Here is a 25,964-nt window from a genome sequence, read left to right as displayed (position 1 = left end):
AATGAAAAGTGATGAAGCCATTCATAAGTAACCAATTTGGGGTAATTTAATTTCACTGTCTTATGGTTAATTTTTATCTGCAATGAAATGGCGAGAAGAATCTGGTGTTGATAAATTTCTCCAAATGTGCTTTTAGTAATCTCATCATTCTGCCAGTATCCCTTAACTATATTATTTTTTCCTGTATATTATGTTGCTTTTATGTCCCATGGACTCTTGACTGTATAACTAAATAATAAAGGAAGTCAAAGAAAGAGAAATGGATGATCCCCTAATGCATAGTTTTAGCTATAAAAATAATGGCCAGGTGGTAAACATCACAGCCAATTCCCAGCTTCCAAAGAAAAACAGTAAATTGTGCTCTGAAGGGACATGCATTTGAAGCTTGTTGGGCTACATGGTATGGCATCTTGTCCTTAATGTGCTGGAGCTGACTAGAGGCTACTTTGAATTTCCTATAAAATTTAAATCATTGTGTAATGAACCTAATGAGCTCAATAGCATTGACATCACATGCCGTTTTAAAGTATTTATTTTATGAGTAATAAACAAAAAGATTTCTCCCTTCATGCATCTTTACTAAATATCAAAAGTGAGTTATACATTATTTGGGGGAATCCTTTCAAAATGTATACATATATTAAGTGGTCATGTTGTATACTTCAAATATCATACAATTTTGTGACTAACACCTCAATAAAGGTGAAAAAAATGTGTCCTACAGAACCCTTCAGCTACGTGATAGTACAAACATTTAAACTATTACCTTTTCAATGGTTTGGTCAAGATTTGCTCTTTGTACATAACTTCTGGGTTTTAGAAACTCTCTTAGGTATTTTATGGTAATTTAAATTTTGAATTTTTTTTTTTTTTTGTAAAAATTCTTTGTATTACCCATGATGCCAATGTCAGGTTAGAGAGCTCCTGCAATCAATCAATCAATCAATCAATAAAAATTTTCTTTAAAAAATTAAATTAGTGGATATCGGTAGAAATAAAACATACAAGCAAAATCATACATTCCTTTGTATATAAATTAATTTCATCATTACAATCACATACTATGGCTCAAGCATAAAAAATAAATATAACCACCACAATGCAAGATTATATAACTGGGTTAACAGAATCAGATATAATTTAGATATCAAACACACAGTATACTATTAAGATGTATGAGAAGATTTTTACTGGGCACTAGAATGTGGGTAGGGTCCTTCTTTGTTATTGTAGTCAAAAGTATACTGAACTTAGAAATGAAAGATCTTGGTTTGAGCCCTCCTTCTAACATGCTAACTATATTGTCTTTATTCTCCTTCTCTTAATTCTTAAAATTAAAAGGTTGTTCTAGAATAGTTATTTGTTTTTTTTTAGAATAGTTATTTGAATGGTGCTTTCCACCTTTAAGATTTTATGCTTTTATAATTTATTTTAGTTGCTATACTTATATTATGCCAAGCTCATGATGATATAACTGATAGAAGATTTGTTCAAGGAACCACTGCAACTTTGAATAGATAAAAATGAGAGATATTGGTTTCTACTGCACAAGCAACAGTTTATGAAAAATATGACCAATACATATAAATGCATAAGTTCATTTAGGTAAACTATGCTTTTAAAAATGGACTTTTTAATTAATGGATGTATTAATTTCAGAGAGAGAGAGCATGCGCGCAAGCAGGAGGGGAAGAGGGAGAGAAAGAATCTCAAGCACACTGTATGCTAAAGATGGAGCTGAATGCAGGGCTCAATCTCAGGACCCTGGGATCATGACCTGACTGGAAAACCAGAGTAAGATGCTAAACTGACTGAGCCACCCAGGTGCCCCTATGAATAGACTTTTCTTCCCTCTTTAGCTGCTAGGAAACATCATAAAAGTAAGCGGGGCTTTCTTCTCTGAAAAGATCAGATTGAAACATGATGAATATATATGTGCAATTGAAAATAAGTATAAAAATACATTTAATGCAACCTTTTACATATTTATTTGGCTTAAGATCAGATTTTTATTTTTAAAGAATTTTTTCACCTCCTTTCTCATAAAATTTTTTTCTTTGCTTTGGAAGTGGATAGGATGAGATGTGAAGGTTTTCAACAAAGGCAGTGCAGTGTGGCAGAAAAATATAATTGGCTTTAGTAGCAGGAACATCCAAGTTCAAGTGGTATTTGAATCAATAAATAGATGTGTGAAAATGGTCAAGCCATAAAACTTCTAACCCCCTGTTACCTTATCTATAAAGTTAGCTAATATATTTTTTTAAAGTTAGCTAATATTTTGGTATAATTTCCCCTGCTGTATTATAAGAAAAAAGTTACTAATTAATATTCATTTATTCATCCACATTCATATTTTGCATTTTTTTCAATTGTGGTTCACAATGCAAATAGATGGTGAGGGTAGTAAAAATAACAAGACAATTTAAAGTATCAGCATTTTGGTGAATATTTTGCAGCAATATACTTTAAAATATGTAAATTTTCCTCTCTTGCATAATTATAGTAGGGGTTTCAAATTACATTCAACAATTCAAAAGTAGTATATGGACAATTGTATAAAATCATCTCTAATACTTTCTACAACCATGACTCTCAAGAAGGAAATACACTTTCCCCTCAGAGGAAAATATACTGATTTGCTATTGTTTAGGTTAAAAAATGATGGTTGCAAGAGTCTAGTCAAAAGATAATTATCAAACAGTTGTGTAACTAAAAGAAAAGCTATTCCTTTCTTTTCTTTGAAGAAGAAGAGAAGATATGGAGAAAAGCCAGAAAGATAGGCTTTGGGAGGGCTCTGTGTGGTGTGGGTGGAGAGAAGAATGGAAGACTACCTGTGCTCAGACATTCAACAGAATTTGAAGAACAATGTGTCTTTGGGTTTTTTTTAAGATCAAAAAAAATATTTTATTTATTTATTTATTTGAAAAAGAGAGAGAGAGTGAGAGAGCAAGTAGGGGGAGCAGCAAAGAAAGAGGGAGAAGCTGGCTCTCTACTGAGCAGTGAGACTGATGAAGGACTTGATCCCCAGACCCTGGGGTCATAACCTGAGCCAAAGGCAGATGCTTAACCAAGTAAGCCACCCAGGTGCCCCTGAAGAACATTTTTTTTAAACTTTTATTTATTTATGATAGTCACACAGAGAGAGAGAGAGAGAGAGGCACAGACACAGGCAGAGGGAGAAGCAGGCTCCATGCACCGGGAGCCCGATGTGGGATTCGATCCCAGGTCTCCAGGATCGCGCCCTGGGCCAAAGGCAGGTGATAAACCGCTGTGCCACCCAGGGATCCCAGAACATTTTTGAACAATAAAAGAAACTATTTGTATTTCCTAAATGCTCCCACCTCCTCTAACTAGCCTGGTCAAATAGAATCTCTGATGGAAAGTCTGTATAAGCAGATTTTAGTGTAAATTAAAATGGATTATCATAAACTGAATTATTGTTCTGATTTTCTACTTTCTCCCTGTTATTGACTATTTCTCCCCATTCCCTTCACCAAGTGACACTGCAGGAGCTCCCATTCAAGAAGATGTATGTTATATGCACATGTGTGGTTATGTGTGTAATTAGGTGTGGCCTCTTGTATTCTTGACCTTCATAAGGAAACATGTCCAAAGTAGGTGCTGGTGCTGAGTAAGACATTTGTGAAGCATGTTTCAACCTGAGCTGGACCCACACCTGTTGGGGGCCTGCTAAGATCAGTCAACCCAAGCTGACCTTCCCCTACCAACCCTTACCAACCTTTGCCATCTATTCCCTACCAACCCCACAACCCTTACCAGTCACTACCAACTCCTACTAATCCCTACCAACCTGAGGCCCAAGAGTGAGAGAAGTGACTATTCACATTGTGTGTCATGAAGAGATGATATTACTTGTTACATAGCATCACTGCAGCATTGATGACTGCTGCAAGGGTTAAATTTTACATATACAGGTTCAAGGTATAAAACAGAGAGCATTCACTGAAGTAGGAACTCAGAGATAGAATGGTCTTGTAAGGATATAACTTCCTCCAATTGGCCAACCCCAACCAGAAATCTTAGGTTCCATTCAATCTGATGTATATATCAAGAGGGCTAGGGACTCCAAATGACAAATGAAAAATATATTTATATATACATGTTATCTGTAGAAAAATAGGTCATTTATGTTAAAAAAAATTCTATTATTTGGTGTATCTTTGAAGTCTATCTGAGATCTATTTGTTATAGAAACAGTCCTAAATGATAATGCTCTTCTGTGGAAAGTATGAAGTCAATAAAAGATGGAAACACAAACTTGCATTATCTTTTCTCAAAGCAAGCCAAGATTTGCTAAAAGCAGTGTAGTTTTTTTGAAAAAGATAGATTGACATAGAGTGAATCAGAAATTCACTAAGCAAGAACTCGATGAACCATGTGTCTTTTTAATGTAGAGAATAAATATTTAGTAGTAGAAAAGAAAGGAAAAGAAAAAGAAGGAAAGAAGCAAAAGAAAAAAAAATATGTCTTCCTTCAGACACACAATGTAGGTAGTCCAATATGTAATCAGGAACTTAAAAAGTTGATAAATTCTTCAGTGAGGATCTCTGAAACCTTTATGAGTACATGAATCATATGGAGAGTCGGAGTGGTCTAGGCAGAGGTACAAGTGGAGAGTCCATTTATGGATTAATGCCATGTCCGTGTAGTTTGAGGTTTATCAGTCTATAGTTATTTACCAAAAAAATGGTGATTGTTAAGTGAAATAGAAGCATTAAAAAGGAAAATTAAGCTTAGGACCACCCAGTATCAACTCAGAGCATGAGGTAAAAGCCACATACTTCTACTGGATCATTAAAAGGAGCCTTTTACCTGTAGTTGAGGATGGAATGTACTCAAAATAACGCTTAAGATGTAATAATAAAGAAAGATGCATCCACAGCCCTGACACATCTTCCACTCCAACTCAAAGTACTTGGAAGCACTTCAAAACCTTAAACATCTTAATTTTCTGGGACTTCTGAATGAGACATTTATCATCTTTTTATTGCTATAAGGTAGCAGTCTGCCCTTCCCAGGAGATTATAAAATGACCCCATGTAAAGTAGGTGTCTCACGAGATAATGAACACCCTCCTCAAGATCTATCACTATCCACTTTCACTGCTTTTGTAACAATAACCAAGGTCAAGGTGCAGCAGAGCTAATTGTCCCTGCTATGGGAAGAATAAGATTATCTACCAAAAAGGACAGCAGGATATGGTTAACAACTACTGGTGGCATCTAGGGGAATATACCTGAGAATCAATCTTCCTTGTGCTGGGGTAAAGGGAGCAAATTACAGCTCTGAATGACAAGAGAGTTTCTTGATATATAAGGTGCTTAAAACTGTGGTAAGGACATCTGGAGCTGATCTTAACTCACTAGCAGGTTATTCCCTGATGCTCCAGAAAAAACAATGGCTTACAATGAACAAGGTATAAATTCTAGAACTGTCAGAGATTTGAAGAAGTGGTCAGAGACTCAAGGCTATGAGCATTTTAGTATAAGTTGTTAATGTGGGGTGAGAGAAGACACCACTTAACTTTGCTCCCCAGGAAGGCCTCCGTAACATCCCTTCCTTGAAGCAATGAAGAATGGCACACCTTGAGGTGCAATGGCATTACCAGGGTATTCACGGGTGGCTTTCCTCTGTAGGCCAAGGAGGGAGTACGTATCTTGCTGCTATGGAACTGCATTTCTTAGTGTCAGTGTGAACAGCAGAATTCTAGAATATGGGTTCTGAATCCAGGTGGCAGTACTCAAATGTCAGAGGCAGATGGAGGAAGTGTTTCATAACAATTAGCAAGGCTCGAATGGCAGCTGAACTGCTATGAAGCATAGGGATCGTGGTGCTTCTAAGGCAAGATAGTAGGGCAGCCAACAAGGGTAGTGCTTGATTTATAGAATCAAAAACTGCTGGGATGCCTGGGTGGCTCAGTGGTTGAGCATCTGCCTTCGGCTGGGGTCATGATCCCAGGGTCCCGGAACTGAGTCCCCACATCAGGCTCCCTGCATGGAGCCTGCTTCTCCCTCTGCCTGTGTCTCTGCATCTCTCAATCTCTCTCTCTGTGTGTCTCTCATGAATAAGTAAATAAAATCTTTATAAAAAAAAACTGCCAAAAGTAGGTGAACTCAAAGACTCATTTACTATGATCTATCTTCACAGTGATTAATGCATATTCTAAATGTGGTGTTAAATAACTAATTAAATTAAAGGGTATTAAACACCTGATTTATTGTCCATGAGATTCCACATGGCCATCATTTCAGGCCAAGGGGCTCATTTTATGGCAAAAGAGGTACAGTTATGTGCATATAACTATAGGGTCCTAGTTGGCCATAATGTACTGTACCATCCAACAAGGCTGGCCTGGTAGTATTGGAATAACTTCTTAAAGAAAAAGCTAAGGGCAGATTTGGGGATGAGTTTCCATAGGGCTAAGGCAGTGATGGCCATCATACAGCACTTTTCTTGATAGGGAAACAGGTGAAAAAAAAAAAAAAAAAGACCAGGTGAGAATGAGAGTCAGGGTTTGAGATATGAGTGGCCTCTATCACCATCATCTTGAGTGAACTACTTGGGGAATATATGATTCCTGTCCTTGCAAATTGAGGCTCAGAGGTCCTAATTTTTTTTTTAGGGACAGGAGTCATGCTTCCACTAAAGAGACAGACTAAGGTTTCCATTAAACCTACACTAACAGTTGACCAAGTGTTTTTAGTTCTTTTTTTTTTTTTTTTTTTAGATATTATTTTATCATGACAGACAGAGAGAGAGAGAGAGAGAGAGAGGCAGAGACACAGGCAGAGGGAGAAGCAGGCTCTATGCAGGGAGCCTGACGTGAGACTCAATCCCGGGTCTCCAGGATCATATCCCAGGCTGAAGGTGATGCCAAACTGCTGGGCCATCGAGGCTGCCTGTTTTTGGCTCTTTATGCTGGTAGACCAAAAGGTACAGAAGGGAGCTGTTACAGTTATAAAGAAAGTTAAGAACCTCTTAAAGAAAATGTGAGAGAGCTTGCTCTACCACACATCAAGACTTACTGGGTACAATGGGGATTTTAAAGGTATTAATTCTTCCAATCCATGAACATGGGATACCTTTCTTTATCTGGGTCCTCTTTTATTTCTTTCATCATTGTTTTGTAGTTTTCAGGACACAATTATTTCACCTCCTTGGCTAAGCTTATTGCTAAGGATTTTATCCTTTTGGATGCTGTTGTAAAGAGATTGTTTCCTCATTTTGCCTTTTCAGATAGTCCATTGTTAACATACAGAAATGTAATTGATTTTTGTATATTGTAACTTTGATCAATTTGTATGTTAATTCTAATATTTCTTTTCTGTGGAGTCTTTATGATTTTCTACATATAAGATTATGTCATCTGCAAACAGAGATAATTTTACTTCTTCTTTTACTGTTTGAATGCAATTTATTTTCTTTTGAGGTCTAATTGTTCTGGCTACAACTACCAGTACTATGGTGAATAGGAGAGCTGAGAGTGGGTATCCTTGCCTTGTTCCTGACCTTTTTAGAGCTAAGATTTCTGCTTTTTTCTCTTGAGTATGATGTTAGCTATGAGCTTTTTATTTATGGCCTTAATTAAATGGAGGCCCATTCTTTCTGGACCTGGTTTGTTTTTATCATAAAAAGATTTTGAATTTTATCCAATTATTTTTCTGTATGTATTGAGATGATTATGTAACTTTAATTATTCATCTGTTTATGTCGTGGATCACGTTATGTGTGTGTACGTTGAATTCCAGGGGCTCAGTCAAGGTATCATGGTTTATGATCCTACTAATGTGGTAATGAATTTTGGTATGCTGATATGTTGTTGGGGATTTTTGCATCTATATTCATTAGAGATATTGGCCTATAGTTTTCTTTCTTGTCATGTTTTTGACTGGCTTTGGTATAAGGACAATCCTGGCATAATAAAATGAGTTTTGACATTTTCTCTATTCTCCAACATTTTGGGAAGAGTTTAAGAAGGAATGGTATTAACTACTCCTGTAAATGTTTGGTGGAATTTGCCAATGAAGCCACTTGATCTTGGATTTACATTTGACAGGAGTTTTTTTGTTGCTGATTACTCTTTATTAATTATTAGATCATTCAGGTTTTATTTTTCTTTATGAGTCTTGGAATTTATCCATCTCTTCTAGGTTATCCAAATTGTTGGGATCCCTGGGTGGCGCAGCGGTTTGGTGCCTGCCTTTGGCCCGGGGCACGATCCTGGAGACCCGGAATCGAATCCCACATTGGGCTCCCAGTGCATGGAGCCTGCTTCTCCCTCTGCCTGTGTCTCTGCTTCTCTCTCTCTCTCTGTGTGTGACTATCATAAATAAATAAAAAATTAAAAAAAAAACAAAAACAAATTGTTGGCTTATGATTTTTCATAGTCTCATGACTTTTTGTATTTTTGTGGCATCAGTTGCAATGTTTCTTCTTATCTCTGATTTTGACTTTTCTTTTTTTCTTAGCTAAAAGTTTGTCAATATTTATCTTTTCAACAAAGTAACTTCTAGGATGTATCTTGCAAGAAGTTACTGTAGCCGAATTCATAAAGGGCCACAGTAACTTCTTGCAAGATACATCCAGGAAGGCAAAAGAAACAAAAGCAAAAATGAACTATTGGGACTTCATCAAGATAAGAAGCTTTTGCACAGCAAAGGATACAGTCCACAAAACTAAAAGACAACCTACAGAATGGGAGAAGATATTTGCAAATGACGTATCAGATAAAGGGCTAGTTTCCAAGATCTATAAAGAACTTATTAAACTCAACAGCAAAGAAACAATCCAATCATGAAATGGGCAAAAGACAGGAACAGAAATCTCACAGAGGAAGACATAGACATGGCCAACATGCACATGAGGAAATGCTCCGCATCACTAGCCATCAGGGAAATACAAATAGAAACCACAATGAGATACCACTCACACCAGTGAGAATGGGGAAAATTAACAAGGCAGGAAACCACAAATGTTGGAGAGGATGTGGAGAAAGGGGAACCCTCCTGCACTGTTAGTGGGAATGGGAACTGGGGCAGCCACTCTGGAAAACTGTGTGGAGGTTCCTCAAAGAGTTAAAAACAGATCTGCCCTATGATCCAGCAATTGCACTGCTGGAGATTTACCCCAAAGATACAGATGCAGTGAAAATCCGGGACATCTGCACCCCGGTGTTTTTAGCAGCAATGTCCCCAGTAGCCAAACTGTGGAAGGAGCCTCGATGTCCATCAAAAGCTGAATGGATAAAGAAGATGTGGTCTATGTATACAATGGAATATTCCTCAGCCATTAGAAATGACAAATACCCACCGTTTGCTTCAACGTGGATGGAACTGGAGGGTATTATGCTGAGTGAAATGAGTCAATCGGAGAAGGACAAACATTATATGGTCTCATTCATTTGGGGAATATAAATAATAGTGAAAGGGAATAGAGGGGAAGGGAGAAGAAGTGGGTAGGAAATATCAGAAAAGGAGACAGAACATGAAGACTCCTAACTCTGGGAAACGAACTAGGGGTGGTGGAAGGGGAGGAGGGTGGGGGTGGGGATGAATGGGTGACAGGCACTGAGGGGGCACTTGACGGGATGAGCACTGGGTGTTATTCTGTATGTTGGCAAATTGAACACCAATAAAAAATAAATTTATAAAAAAAATAAAAAAATAAAAATAAAAAATAAAAAAAAGAAACCTCAAAAAAAATAAAGATACTTCATGTCTGAAAATATTAAAAAGAAGTAACTTCTAGTTTCATTGATTTTTTTTTCTATAGTTATTATGTTCTCTGCTTGATTTATTTTTACTCTAATTTTTATTTCTTTCCTTGTGCTTACTCAGGGCTTTGTTTGTCTTCCCTTTTCTAGTTCCTTGAAGTGTAAAGTTATGTTGTATATTTGAGATCTTTCTTTTTTTAATTTAGACATTTGCCATAAACTTCCCTCTTAGTATGCTTTTTCTACACCCCTTAAGTTTGGATATGTTGTGTTTTTGCATTTGTCTTGAGCTATTTTCTACATTATTGTTTGCTTTCTTCTTTGATTCATTGGTTGCTCAGAATGTACTGTGTGATTTCCAGATATGTGTGAATTTTCCAGATTTTTTTTTCCTATTATCGATTTCTAATTTTATTCCACTCTTGTTGAAAAAGTACTTGGCATAATTTCAATCTTCTTGAATTTGTTAAGGCTTATTTTGTGACCTAATATGTGATCTCTCCTGGAGAATGTACCATGTCTCATTCAGGAGGTAGGTGTATTCTGTTCCTTTTGGGTAGATTATTCTGTCTGTATCTATCAGGCCAGTTGGTCTGCAGTGTTGCTCAACTCTGCTGTTTCCTTGTTGATTTTTCTGTAGATGTTCTATCTAGAATTGGCAGTGGTCTTTCAAGTCTCCTACTCTTACCTCACTGTCTAATTTTCACCATTTGCCTATATATTTGGATGCTCTGCTCTGTATGAATTTATATTTATAATCATTATATTATTCTAATGAGTTGAACATTTTATCATTCTATAATGACTGCTTTTGTCTCTCATGATAGATGAAACATTGATGAAAAAGACAAACATTGATGAAACAGATGAACATTAATGAAAAAGAAAATAAAGAAGACATAAGTAAATGGAATGACATCTCATGTTCATGAATTGGAAATGTTAATATTGTTAAAATGTCCATCCTGCCCAAAGCAATTAGAAATTCTATTAAATGTCTACCAAAATCCCATTGGCATTTTTTTTACAGAAGTTGAAAAATAGTTCTAAAATTATATGGAACCACAAAGACACTAAATAGCCAAAGCAGTCTTGGGGAAAAAAACAACAAAAACAGAGCTATCACAATTCCTGTTTTCAAGGTATATTGCAAAGATACTAAGCTAAAACAGAGTTGCTCTGGCATAAAAACAGGCAAATAGACCAATGTTACAGAGTAGAGAGGCCATAAAAAAAAAAAAAAATCCCTGCTTATACAGTTACCTGATCTTCAAAAAGAATGAAAAAGGCAATGGAGAAAGGCTAGTGTCCTCAACAAATGGTGTAGGGAAATTTGGATATCCACATGCAAAATAATGAAATAGAACCCTATATTACACCATATACAAAGATCAACTCAAAATGATGTAAAGACTTATAAAAGCTGAAACTGTTAATGCATCTATAAGAAAATATAAGGAAAATAATTGCCTACTAAATAAATATTTATGTAGAAGAAAATGAAATGAAAGTGGATTTGTCTGTGACATCACATGCAAAGATCAACTTCAGATGACAGACCGAATACAAATAACAAAATAAAGTTTTTCACAATATAGAAGAATGCCTTAAAGATCTAAGGATAGCAAGTCACAATTAAAAATAATGGCTAGGGTGGCTCAGTTGGTGAAGTGTCTAAGTCTTGATTTAAGTTCAAGTCATGATTGTAAGATTGAGCTCCACATTAGGCAGACACTGAGCATAGAGCCTGCTTGAGATTCTCTCTCTTTCTGTCCTTCTCCCTCTGCCCTTCCACACCCTGGTCACGCACAATCTCTCTGTCAAACAAACAAACAAACAAACAAACAAACAAATAAAACTCTTTTTATCAAAAGACTCTGTTCAGAGAGTGAAATACAAGCTCCATAGTTTGAGAAGATGTGTGAAATACATGTAACAAGGAGTGAGTCATAGATGGAACATATAAAGAGTCCTACAGATGAGAAAGAACAGGCAAGAAGAAAATCAATAGTAACCCAAAAGATCATTGGATATGGGATTCAAAAAGGTACTTGGGGAAAAAAAAATGGAAAATGGCAAGTAAACAGATGAAAAGATATTCAATCTCATTAGGAAAATGCTGATTAAGATTATAATGTGGCACCACTGAAACCACACCTCAGACTGGCTCAAATTAGAAAGATTGACACAGCAAAACTGCAGACAGGAATAATCAGTAACTCAGAGAATCATCACATTCATACGGAAAACAATTTGGGCTTTTCAGTAGAGTGAAGTATACTCATATTCATAACAGAGAAATTCAGGCACATGTGCACCGAGAAACATTATACAAAACTATTCACAGCAGCATTGATAACAGCAGCCTCGACCTGGAAGCCACTCCAATCCTCATCAATAGTAAGAATGTGAAAATGAGGTGTAGCACAGCCACATACTGTCAATCAAATACATGAATAAATAGGCCGAAAGTTGGCTCTAAAAAGATAAAGGGGAATAAAAGAGGGCAGATACTAAAGCATACATACTCTATAATTCTATTTATAGGCAATCAAAAAAAGACATAACTCAGCTGTGTTGTTTAATGGGTATTTATGGAGTTGGTTAATCTACAAGAGAAACCAAGGAACTAACCCCCACAGTTAACCGAAGGTGGAGGAGAGTATCACTGGGAGGGAGCACACATGGGGCTCTCTTGGTCATGGTCATATGCCCTGGCTGCACTTGCACATCTTTACTTTATAAAAACATTGTGCATATATGTTTTGATCACTTTCTAGCTATTACACATGATTCTTAAAGTTTAAAGCACAAGATTTGGTATTAATAAAAAGCTTCAGAAATAGTTGGAATCCTCCCTGTAAAACCAAAAGTTGATTTGCCGAGCTTCCTCCTGAGTTAGGCAGTAAAGTCGGTGTAAGTAATTGTAGTGAGCTATAACGTTTGTAGAGAAGGATAACTGAATCCAACTAGACTGAATAGGCCATGAATTTTCATCAGTCTATAAAACAGAAGTGCAATTTGTATTAAGTTGGATCTCATAAATAAGCAATGTAGCATTAAAAGGCGCAGCCAGATGAATGGAATGAGGGTTTGTGAGGCACAAATAGTCCATATTTCTTCTTAGACAAATATTAAATAATTTAAATAGAGTATATATTGTAAAGGGGTGGGTGGAAAATACAGCTCCAAGCATGTGACCGAACAGGCTGGTAGCGTATCTGTCACAGGGTTCCTGCGCATGATCTTCTTAGACCTACTGTTTCCCTGTCTCCATGTAGTAAAGATTTTGCCCTGTTAGAAATTCCACTTGTTCTCTGTATTTACATTGCTTTTTAAACGAATCCTATGTGTTCTATGCTACATGCTGAAATTCCAAAAGTAGACATGTATCCAGTAGCAAAACTTTGTCAAGATACTTTCTTTATGCACATGTGTGTGATACGCCACATATGTACTCGTACACGTTGACATCTATTATATCTCTTCTCTTTTTACAACACTATCTGAGTCTTCATTGAAAAAAAAATGTACCTTTAGATCATTTTAATCCATTACGTCTAGTTTAATTCAGCATCTTCTAAAAGGCAAATATTGGGCTGAGTAATAGATTTCTCAGATCAACATGACGTGTCTCTGCTTCCCGTAAACAGATAACTTCAATATACTTTGGTAAGTAATATCCAAAACGCATGCACAGTATAAATGGAACCATGAGGATGGGTCATGTAAGATACAGAAATGGTCAGGTGAGGTTTTCCAGAAGAGATTATGTTTGACCAGAATGCTCAAAGGTAATTGCTCTAGATAAAGAATGGAAAAAAGAAGAAATCAAGGCAGGGGCATGACCCTCTGGACTCGGGAGAGGACCCAAAGGACTCGGGAGAGGTACTGAGAACGCGTATTAGTAGCTGCAAGCAGGTTTGCACTGATGCAGGTAAAGCTGGAAAAGAGCAGTGGGGTGTGTGTGTGTGTGTGTGTGTGTGTGTGTGTGTTTCTTTGCTGTGCTGAGAGATGTCTCCTGTGGCGGAACTGTTGGCTAGAGACAGCATTCCAGCAGGTACACCAAGGATAATTAAGTGGTGTTAAGGCCAGCATCAGGATAATCCATTAAGTGAGAAAAATAGCAGCCAAGGAAACAAACTATAAAGATGTATTTTAATGTAGTGTGTCCTTTAAGGATAGCAGAAAAATAGACTCTGTTTTACTAAGAAAAAAACCAAAAAGACGTTGCGATGTGAATTTGGTGAGAAACAGCAAGAGCTGGACCGTAGTTGTCTGGAGGGAGAAGGAAGGAATCTGAGAAGACGAGAAATGTGTAAAATGATCAGGACTGGAGACGGGCTGGGTGTGGATAGTGGCGGTGGGGGGGAAGGGGGCCCAGGGCTCCCCAGCACCCGGCTTGCCATTGGGAAACCAAAGAGCAGCATCTGGGAGAGGAAGCCCTGTCCAGGGAAGGTGATGCTGAAGGTCGAGTGCTAAGAGGTTGAACAGGGGGCACCTGCAGGACACGTGGGTGCGCTAGTTTGACAGGTAAACATCTGTTCGAGGCTGCAGCTTCCAGGAGCAGGGGGGGCTAAGGACACAGCTGTGGGAGACACGAGCGTGCATGTGTGATAGAGACCATGCGTGTGGGAGCCAGGAGAGTGCCCCCAAATGAACGTGTAGCGTTGGAAGGACACCTGAGAAGCCCTTTGTGAGATGCAGTTAGTTTGGCAGGTGGTGGAAACTTCTATCACCGTGATCGTGGTGACGGAAACACGAGGATCCGTGTGTCCCAGCTCCAAACCTCACCAGACTGCATCCCTGAGTCGTGTGTGGTTCTTTGAAGGCCAACGGTACCCGGGAGAAACTAGAAAAGGAGTGTGATCATCCAGCAGAAAAAGAAAAGGTCTAAGAAGCAAACAGATACAGGAAAAGGTAGAAAGAACCAGACGTGCTACAATCGGAAACCAGGAGCCAACAGGGAGGGGAGGCCTCTGGGGGGGGGGAGACCCATTTCCAGTGTGGCAGCGAAGTTATTCAGATAATGATAGATTCAGCAATAAGGAGGTGACCACGATCATCCATTGCACATTTGGGATCATACAAGTGTGGATGTTTACACACACACACACACACACACACACATGCAGACACATGCACATGTATTTATCATGACCTCGGCCACTAAGATGAAAACTGCTCTAAGGATGGGCCCTCGGTAAATATTGTGAAAACACACGCAGAGAATGTTCTCATTCATTCATCAACTGCTGATTGAGTAGCTGAAAGATCACGAGCTTTCAAAAATATTCACAAAAAAAACAAAACCAAACAAAAAAAAAAATCACAAGCCCCAGGTAAATCTCCACGAAGAATATTTTTCGGTAGCAGCATTAAGATACATTGTCACCCGGTTTTCAAAGTGTGTGGGCTGCCTTCTTGGCCGAGTCCAGCGCCTGCGTGGCCTAGTGCGACTTGGCAAGAGAACCTGTGAAATTCCCCACCGGTGACCCACTTCAAAAAGAAGCATTAGGGTTTCAGGCCCTGTCGAATGCCATCCTGAGCTACAGAAAAATCAATAAAACACCCTAAAGCTCCCACCTCCGTTTCAGTTTTAGAGCCCCACATAGGGAGGCGACAAGTACATCCAGCAGAGACACACCCTGGGGGCTCAGATTTATCTTCCTTAATATTAAATTTCATAGTTAGCATCCCACCCCTTCTGAACGCTGAAGTTCACTAATGATTTGAAAACTGCTCTCAGGAAAAAAAAAAGAAAAAGAAAGAAAAAAAAAGAAAACTGCTCTCAGGGTTTATTTTATTTTATTTTATTTTATTTTATTTTATTGTATTGTATTGTATTGTATTTTTTTATTTTATTTTTTATATTTTTTATTTTTATTTTATTTTATTTTATTTTATTTTATTTTATTTTATTTTATTATTTTATTTTATTTATTTTATTTTATATTTTGCTCTCAGGGTTTAAGCGGAATTGCTACCACCTTACCGCAGCTGGCGTTCCGCACATAGGCCTCACGGGGGAAGGCACTTATGTTTCAGGTTAAATAAATTCAGCCTCTTTTGTTTTTAGAACTGGAAGGACATTTTGTTGACTCAGGGCTCTATCTCTGTTACTTAGAGCTAGAGGAGGTCAGTTCAGCATAAGGGTCTCTACAAGGCATTGATGGGGAGTTTGCAGGGAAGCAGCTCCCTCCATAGTGTAGACACTGCAAAGAACCCGGTTGAAACGTAAGAGGAAGTGTTGTCCCAAGTGTGCCTGCTCTGCCTCCGTGTGGGCTCTCCTGCCCAGGGCTGTTCTGAAAAACAGGACGAACTGGGATTTAAGGGGAGCTGTGGCTCCTAAGGAAGCCCTCCAGGGGACGCTGCAGGAAGCCTCCCCCCTCAATTTCCACTCACCCAGAACATGCAGTGAACGGCCTCCTGGGGCACCTGGGCCAAAGTAAAAACTTCTCACCCTCCCTCCTGCTATATTCTGTTAGACCATCACAGACGCTGTGCGGGAGACGGTGCTTCTGAACAGATGGCCCTTCATCTCCTCCTCACTCCCCATCCAGACTCAGGGTTGAATTTATTGGGCCTTGGTTGGGAAAAATAAATGGAAATGGCATGCACCATATTGAGCGGAGTGTCTCCATTCCCCGCTCGAGACCCGGGGTGTATGGTGGGATCAAAGTCGTGCACTTGACTTAGGCATCAGGACGGATCATTCCTAGCTGGTCTTCTGATTTCGGAAGACATGGGATCTGGGAGACACATCTGAGCAGTTTAGCATCTTAGCATTTTAAGACAAAAAGAGACATAATCCTAACAGAAGACTCCGCTTCCTTACCCTCAGCTATTTAACAGTAATATATGCACGCGTAAATTGTTTATATATATGTAGTGTGCATAAATATCCTCTACTGCATAATGTCTCTCTCCCTCCCTCCCTCTCCCCCTCCCTGTCCCTCTCCCTCTCCTTCTCCCTCTCTCTCTCTCTCTCACTACACCACCCCTCAAGTCTTCTGCTTCCTTGGGATCTGGGAGGACTGGGGATTTTGTGCAGCAGGTGTGAGGTCTCTTACACCTGAGACCCACTTGGAGATGAACTGTTGGCAGCTTGTGGCCCAGATTCAGAATGTGCATAAAGACCCTCTAGACGCAGCCTCCTGTGACACGTTGTAAAGGGCACTAAACAAGATTTTATGCGGGTGCGCCAAGTTGTCAAGTCTTCCATCAGCAGCTGTGTCATTAGGCCTCCCTGGCCTTTCCCATCAGAACTCAACATGTTTCTCATCAATTTTCTACAACTCCTCTGGACACATCTTCCATTACTGTCAAACTATTGACTTGTTCTCCAATTGCCTCTTCAGCTCAACTCTGTCCTCTGTCTCCTCTATCAGATGCCTGGCATCTTTCTTTTTTTCTTTCTCTTTTTTTCAACCTAGGATCTCACTTATTTGTCAAGATACTACAGATGAATACATTCTCCCATGAACCCCGACGCAGCTGACTTCGTCCTCCGTAGTGTTCCTCATCCTTTAGGAAATCATCCAGATGACACACACATTGGACACTTGATATAGAGATGGAGTCTGTTCTTACTCAATTTCCCAGGTTTCATTCTGCATCTGTTCTTTTCTCCCCAACAATGCTGCTGCTGCAAATGCTCTGAGAATTATGCAAATGGTTTCCAAAGTTAAGTGTAGTATATCATGCTTGTGTGTAGTGGGTTCTACGTTCAAAAATTACTGGTTGGTAGTTTATTTTTTAATATGCTGATAAAACTTCTTTGCTTGGCATAATCCATAAACATTGCTTTGGAAGTATTTCCTATTTAATAAAGTTTGCTACTACAGTCCTACTTTAATACACTAAAAGAAAGTGAGAAGTTCCTTCAGCATTTGAATGCAAATACTGGATTGTGCATGCTAAAACACCATTAGAACAAAAACTCCTTAAGTCAGTAACTCAAATTCAGTGCAATAACTAACCATACGTATCTTAGTTTTAAGTGTGTCCTAATCGTTTTTTGGTGACAATTAAAATTAAATTTTATAAGCAGAGCATGAGTCATTTAGTGAAATTAATGTATTATATAATTATCATTAGGTAGCAACAGGAGACCATTATGATGCATCAAAATTCCATTCTCTGAACATTACAAGTTCTCTGGAACTGTGCAGAATCAGTAGGATGCACCTGCTTTGCATGTTTTTCTGTTCCTTTGTACTTTCAAACTCATTTTAGTTTTTTATGAAAACACGCTATTGCCTAAAGACCAGGACAATTACTGCTTTGTCAAATTACAAATGCTAAGGTTAACATTTCAATTTTTAATGCTGAAACAAACTACAGAGACCATTTCTCATCTAATTTAAGAACTAGAAGACAAGAAACAACGTTAATGCTCTAATTCCTTCGAAGGCAGAGAACCACTAGGAAAAGTAACAATAATAAAAAGAAAGAAAAAGTAAAAATCATTAATAAGTAGTCATTATGTTAACATCTACTTACATATTATTAATTATATATCCAAATGGGTTTTCTCTTTCCTATGCTAAGTACATTAAGAGAAATGAAGAGGAAATTTTTCCTAAATGATTTCAATACCTGTTTATTTTAGCGGAATAGTTGGTAGATGTGACTACATTTTTCAGTTTTCATCAAAGTGGCAACTAGAGTGATAACTGTAATGGTATTTTTAAAAAGATATTTTATGTATTCATTTGAGAGAGAGAGAGAGAGAATAAGTGAAGAGGTGGGGCAGAGGCAGAGGGAGAAGCAGAATCACCATTGAACAGGGAGTCTGATGCAGGATTTGATCCCAGGACCCTGAGCTCATGACCTGAGCTGAAGGTAGACACTTAAGCACCTGAGTCACCCAGAAGCCCCCAATATTTAATCATCATCATTATTAGACTAATATAATAGTTCAGGCCTCTAGATCTGGCCTATTATAACTACCTTCTGAGCTGGCAATCTCCCATTACAATCCACTCAGGAGTAATCTTTATTGTAAAAATCTAGTGGTGCCTGAGACCTTCCAGAGGTCCCCCTCAGCACCTTCTCCAACACGCAGAGAGGAATTTTTACAACATGGCACATCCAATTTGCTGTAATATGACATGTCAAAGCCCTGTATCTGTTTTTATTCCTGCAATAATGTGCTGGAAATATTCCAACTCCTTCCAATTTTCTTCTCGCCAATATTCGTCCTTCATGAGCCAACTTCAGCACAATCCCCTTTCTTATGTTTTCTGCACGTGCTACTCAGATTTCACCACCTTGTTTTTGCTTGGTATAAGAGAAACTGTCAGTGCTTCATGTGTGTCTCTCAGAGCACATATACTTTCTGGCCGACTTCCATCTGCTGCTATCTGCAGTGTGACTAAATGCCCTTGAATCCAAATATAAGAGATCTGGCTGCTTGCCTGCACTTGGGGCAGAAAGTACCAAAAATGGCTCCTCCACAGCATCAGTGACCAAGAACTCTCAGGATTTCATGCATGAATTTGCCAGTTCCATCACTTCTCAAGATCGATAATTTTGGGACATATGTTTGCAGAATTTCCTAGATATGCTCTTGAAATTGGGCTTCAGTCTTCCTAATGACTAATTTAGTTGCTGTCCATTCATTGGCAGCTGTCTTTTTCCTTGAATTACTTCCTACTTTCCTATGAGTATCACTTGAACTTCTCAAAAATTATTTCTACCTCAGTCTTTTGTCTACAGGTCTTTTCTTGTAGAGTCCACAAGAAAACTTGTGACACTGCAGGTATTATTACACAGAGTTCTGGAGTTGAATGGCTTGCTGGCTACATGGCATCAAGACTCTGTGGCTTGTTGCAACAGCACAATGACCAATCCTCTCCCCTGTGGTGAGCTTGGGTGGCATAAAGGCATAAAGGGAATGTATGCTTCACAAAATATCTCTAGGATTTGAGAGGCAGAGGGACAATGATGATGATGATGACTATGGAGTTGTAAGTATTTTCAGAGCTCTGAGGGGGAAAAAAACCTGATGAGCTCACGTGACTGATGAGCTCATGTGATATGTCCAATCAACACCTCAGGCCATGGTATGAAAGTCAGAAGGTCTCTGCCTTTAACAACATTTAAAGAAACCCTCATCTTCGGTAGCCAGAGAGAACACTCTATTGAACACCAGACCTTTGTCTGACTGGAAGAGCAGCTGGCTTGTAGAGAACGCTTGCTTCAGAGCATCAACAAAACTCTTATTCAAGACTCAAGGCTTTAGTAGGGTAGTGGTGGGAGCCTGAAGTCTGCATTCACCTTCTAGCTGACCCAATCCTGTGAGACAAGGGTTCTTTCCTTGCCTGTAGCTCACAGAGATGCCTTATCTCAGGTAGATACTGTGAAATATATGTGCCTTTCTCAAAATCTGCCCTCAGATTATGGCTTCTAAACCATCAACCATGTTCAAAACCAAGGATGGCCCAACTGAGGAAATACTGCACTGCTATAAGAAAAATGGGATTATTCATCAAAGGAAGTACAGAAACTGGCTGATATACCCAGTATTAGAATCAGGAGAGCATGCTGGACAAGGAGTGTGTACAAATATAGGTACCAAGAAAATCCTAACTATATGTTTAGACAAATAATTTATGTCTAAACATCTATATTTTGAGGTATGCACTTACAAATTCACACATAATGGTAAAGCTAATTACATATATCTCTCTAAATACCTTATTACAATTCCAGAAAAAAAATATATATAAAATAAGAAAAGAATAGTCTCAAATGAATCAGTGTTTAAATCACCTAAGATTCATAAGATGCAAATTCACAAGCTTATAAATAAGTGAAATCCAGTGGACGCAAGGTGATTTGAAAAAACAAAACAAACAACAACAACAACAAAAAACTTGAGTATCTCATTCACTGATCACTACTGTATGTTGCATTAGCTCAATCTTTTTTCAAAATTAAAGTGTTAGAAACACAGTCACTTAAAAATACATTTAATAGATATAGTCCACTTACCCGTACTTGACCCACAAAGGCATTGGCTTCTTCTTCCACCACAGACAGATTTCTAGGAAGATAGGGGTCAAACACTGGAGCGTTGTCATTGACATCTGTCACCACAACATTTACAGTAGCAGTCGAGGTCTTAAAGAAGGAAAAAAAAAAGATTAAATGCGAAAGGAGTTATTTTCATTTTGATGTCAGCTAGTTGGTCATCTTGACATTTGTCTATCAGAAATACAGTGAGAACTTGCATCATTCCAACTAAAACCCAAAGCATCTCATTGCTATTCCTGCTCTTAGCTTTCCAAAAATGAATAATAATTAAAAAAAGACAAAGAAAAAAAGAGTAGGTTTGCAATATTTCAGCACCTCTCACTGATAGAGAAAGCAAATGATATTACAGGGCAACCATCTTCTTGAAAATGTCAAGTATTTCCTGGAGGCTTACTTTGAGAAAGTGATTTTACCTGTACCTTGTTCACATTTTATGGGTGGGCAAGCTTTTGTTTGTACACACATCTACTTCTTTTTCTCTGAAATGTAACATTTCTGTAGTTTATATCACATTTCACACTGTTTAAAAATAAAAATGGTACATTATAAAAAGGCACAGTGCATCAAATGGGTATTTTTAGGTAAGTAAACACTGTCAGAAAATACTACACTCACCATTTTCTGGGTTCACCTCTAAACCAAGACTTTGAGCACCGCATGTCACTATTTAAGTGGTTACCTTATGATTATGTAGCCCAAGGAAATAGTAAATAAGCAGGTCCACCTCCCAGTAGTATGTGCTACCTGGTTAAGAGGTAAATCCTCAGCCTGCTGCAACCAGAGACTATTACGTAGGTCAACGACTTTTGCACAATCAAGGAACATTGTTAGATGTGAGTCAAGCTGGAAACTGTTTACTCTAATCAAAGCCTGAGAGCAGCAGCTGCCCTGCACTGAGCTCTGTGATGGTGTGGGACAGATCACTGAAGCCTGGGGCCAGAATCAGAGAAAGAAAAGGCCCTTGGCTGGCAAAAGAAAAATCCATTATGCTACAATAGTAAAGATGTGACAAGATGTAAGGTAAAAGTAGGAGAAAAATGCAGGATGAAATAATTGCCCAACTTTTGTTAAAAACAAAACAAAACAAAACAAAAAAGAATGCCTGGGTGGCTCAGTCAGTTAAGAGTCTGGCTCAGGTGATGGGCTCTGGAGCCTGGGATTGAGCCCCACTTTGGGTGTGTGTGTGGGGTCCCTGCTTAGCAGGCAGTCTGCTTCTCCCCCGGCCCTCTGCCCCTCTCCTCTGCTCACGCTCTTTCTCTCTTTCTCTCTCTCAAATAAATAAACTCTTTAAAAATTAAAAAAAAAATAAAAAAAATACTGACAGAATTTATTCTAACTGTACATGATGTAGAGTGAAAGGCTAACATGCCGAGCAGCAACCCTTGGCTCAGAGAGAGTGAATCTGAGGAGCTCCTGTAGCCCTCATGGGATATAGGGCCAAATACTGTATTCCTAGAGAGCAAGGAGGCAAAGGCCTGGTAAATTCCCTGTCCTTCCTGTTGGGATCACTGCCATTCTGCATCTAGCAGTAACGGTGCATGGGGTCTAGATCTTGCCACACTCCAACTAAAACCCATAGCTCAAACTCCAATTGAATTAAGGTTGTCTGTCCCTATTTTAACAGAAGCAAAGTATATCCTCCTTTGAGCAATATGACTTTACCCCAAGCTTTTAAGGTTTTTCCACATGCAATATTCAGCAGTCATTCAAAAATCACCGTGCACAGCGGGGAATTCTTGGGCATTCATAATGGGTTCTTTCTCTATTTGGTGTATTGTCTACATTGGTGGGCTCATTCGGTGAAAATTCATACAGCCATTCAGTATCATTTGTACATTTTTTATATAAACCCCAATAAAAAAATAAAATAAATAAAAATAAATAAATAAACCCCAATAAAAATTTTATCTAAAGGCATGCCAAAGGGGTGTCTGGGTGGATCCATCAGTGAAGCATCTACCTTCCGCTCAGGTCATGATCCCAGGGTCCCTGCACCTGGCTCCCTGCTCAGTGGTGAATCAGCTCTCCCTTTCCCTCTGCCCTTACTCGTGTTCTCTCTTTCCCTATGAAATAATTAAATAAAATCTTTAAAAAAAAAATAAAAGCATGCCAAGGATGACCAGAATAGTGCTGTCTCATCAAAACTTGGGAACAGTCTAAATGCCCACCAGTAGGAGATGGTTTTATGAGCATAGCAAAATAATATATAGTACGGAGGATGAACAGAGCACCGTTACAAGTACCCACAGGGATGGGTTTCACAAACATAGGTTGAGTGTAAGAAGTGACACACAAAGAAGCACATGCTATAGGATTCCGAGTCTATGAATTTCAAAGATGGGCAAAACTTCTCCATTGTGCTAGAAGTCAGAAGTCACTTTGTGAAGAAGGTGGGCTGGAACCAGCATAGTCCTAAGTCCGGGTACTGGGGTGCTAAGTAATTCTTGTTTCTTGCCCTAAAGGAGGTGGGGGTAGTGATGACATAAATGTGTTCACAATGTGAAAATGTATTAAGCTGCACAAGTAAAGTTCCTACATTCCTTTGTGTGCATATCTTCATGAAACCATGTAATTTAAAAGATGCATGAGCACAAACCCACTTATATGTAGATATATATGGAGCTGTATGAATTCAAACATTACCTGATGAGATGAAATGCAGAAAATTTAATTTGCTCCTTTTAACTTGTATATAATTTCCACATTTCCTCCAATAGGGCTACATTGCTTTTATAATAAAAATCAGTGAAACAAATGTTATTTCTCTAAAAGTTGTGTAAGAGTTAAAACCAGTAAAAGGATGTTTTTACAGAAATAAGAGTTCTCCATTTGCCTGAGGGTCAATAAGACGTGGAAATTGATAGCCTGGAGTAAAAATCTGAGCAGTCACAGTAGAATTTGCTGACTTCCTTCAAGTGGCCTGATACTCTTTGTGCCGGCCTGTCCATATTTTCCTGTCACTCTACTATATAGGTTTTCATCATATTCTTTACAATCCTCATAGCTTGATGCTGTGATGTGGGATGTTTTCAGCCTGTTTTGGTGCTCAAAGACCATGGACGGGAGCTGAGTAATGCAGAAGAGAGCAGGGTCACCAAGTAATCTGCAAAGTTAAATGATGAGTGCATTGTTTTTGTATTAAGAGGGGCCAAAATCAAAAAAAAAAAAAACAAAAAAAAATAAAAATAAAAAAAAAAGAGGGGCCAAAATCTATGGACCATGTTGACATATTTTTCCACATCTTAGTGACCGTATATGACATGAGGCATACTCATGTCTCTTTTTACAGAAATATTAAGTAATAAACACACATAGAATAATTTCCAGTTTGTGTTTTTCCTGAAAAGTCATCCAAAGACCATTTGCAACAGAATCATTTGGTTAATCATTAAAAGTGCCCAGGCTACACATTAGACCTATTGACTCTATCATTTAAATCTATTGAAATAGTTGTAGATTTGTTGGTTGTAAAGCGCAATCTTGTAGATTTTTTTTGATTGGTTCAGAAAGATGGTGACAATGCTTCAATATGGATTTGTGCCCTATAGGATGTCTATGTATCTTATCAGGGACTGATTTTTGGTTGGTTAATGTTGAATACTTAGGACATCAGCTTAGGCCATTTTAAGTAAAATCTATAAAAAGAACAATACGTCAGCGAATACATGTTCACCATTAATTTTAAAAATCAATCTATATTATGCCAATTAAATAAAAAAGATAAGACACCAAACTAATAAACCTAATCAGTGCAAAGCTATCTTTCCCATTAAGGGAATTTGCCTTATTGCCTATTTTCTAAAAAGTTGTATCAACTTACAGTTCTACTAGCTGGAAGAACCTGCAGTTTAGTACTACATTTCATAAATTGTTATTTTGGGGATCATTATTTTAATTATAAAGTGTCATAGAGTTTATCATGGCTAAATCCTCACAATCCAATTAAATTCTCAACAATGCAAGCAGACATTTCTGTTGCAGCAAACAGTTTGAATACACATTTTCATAAACTGGTATGGTCTTGAAATAAAAACACTAATATGGCACCTTTGGTTTGGTATAGTATAAAAAATGTGAGATGTAGAGTCAAAGTAAAAAAAAATGCAAACATATGTACATTTATCTACACAAATCATTTTTTAGTTAATGAGAACTTTTTTTGAAAGTATTTCGTAATCTTCCTTAATTTTATATTATGGACTTTATTGAATCTCTTGAGCTAATTTCTTAAATTATTGAAAACCTGGGGTACCTGGATGGCTCAGTAGTTGAGCATCTGCCTTTAGCTATGGGTGTGATCCCGGGATCCTGGGATCCAGCCCTACATCAGGCTCCCTACGAGGAGCCTGCTTCTCCTTCTGCCTATGTCTGCACTTCTCTCTCTGTGACCCTCATGAATAAATAAATAAAAGCTTTTTAAAAATATTATTGAAAACCTGGTTTAAGAAGAAGTTATTTAGGGTGTTAAAAAATGTACTCAATCAGGCAGCCTGGGTGGCTCAGCAGTTTAGCGCCGCTTTCAGCCCAGGATGGGATCATGGAGACCCAGGATCGAGTCCCACGATGGGCTCCCTGCATGGAGCCTGCTTCTCCCTCTGCCTGTGTCTCTGCCTCTCTCTCTGTGTCTCTCATGAATAAATAAATAAAATCTTAAAAAAAATGTACTCATTCTCTAGTTACTGAAGATACAATTATGATGACTTTCCACTGATATAGATCTAAATGAAACTATCTACTCATAAACTGACAAACAGAAAAATGTGTGTAATATGTTATATAACTGAGACATAGAGAATGAAATGATGTAGTTTTTTTTTTTTTTTTTTTTGGTCAATTTGGAAATGCATCCATAGACACATACATATACAAAAAGACCCTTTAAACATTTTTATAAACATGTATGTTCAAACTGATGCTTATTAGCACATTTAATTCCTTCTGCTAAAAATGGAGTTTGGAGTCTGGAACAATGATGGTGTGTTGTTTAGAATCTGACCATCATTGTTTTCATCTAATAGGACAAGGAAAATATATATATTCTGTAACGGGCATTCTTTTTCGGCTATATTAATCCAAAACGTATATTCATAGATACAAATCATCCTGTGGCTACAATATCAAGAGCCAAGCACTTGATCGAGATCATAAAGTTCCTTTGATGACATAGACTGGGTGCCCTTCATACTAG

The 25,964-nt window shown here is 38.2% G+C and overlaps 1 protein-coding gene across 2 annotated transcripts in view; it reads right to left on the bottom strand.

Annotated features, from left to right (window-relative positions):
* The window catches only part of PCDH15 (protocadherin related 15), a 737,973-nt gene that overhangs the window by 222,600 nt on the left and 489,409 nt on the right, over window positions 1-25,964 (bottom strand). For both annotated transcript variants that reach the window (XM_038576025.1, XM_038576024.1), the window contains exon 17: window positions 20,735-20,863. In XM_038576025.1, coding sequence (XP_038431953.1) covers window positions 20,735-20,863 — 129 coding nt within the window. The remainder of the gene's footprint in view (window positions 1-20,734; window positions 20,864-25,964) is intronic.

Source organism: Canis lupus, chromosome 26 (assembly GCF_011100685.1).
Source record: "Canis lupus familiaris isolate Mischka breed German Shepherd chromosome 26, alternate assembly UU_Cfam_GSD_1.0, whole genome shotgun sequence".
Lineage (NCBI taxonomy): Eukaryota > Metazoa > Chordata > Mammalia > Carnivora > Canidae > Canis > Canis lupus.
Note: the sequence above shows the minus strand (reverse complement) of the source record. Positions and strands in the feature narration are given on the sequence as shown.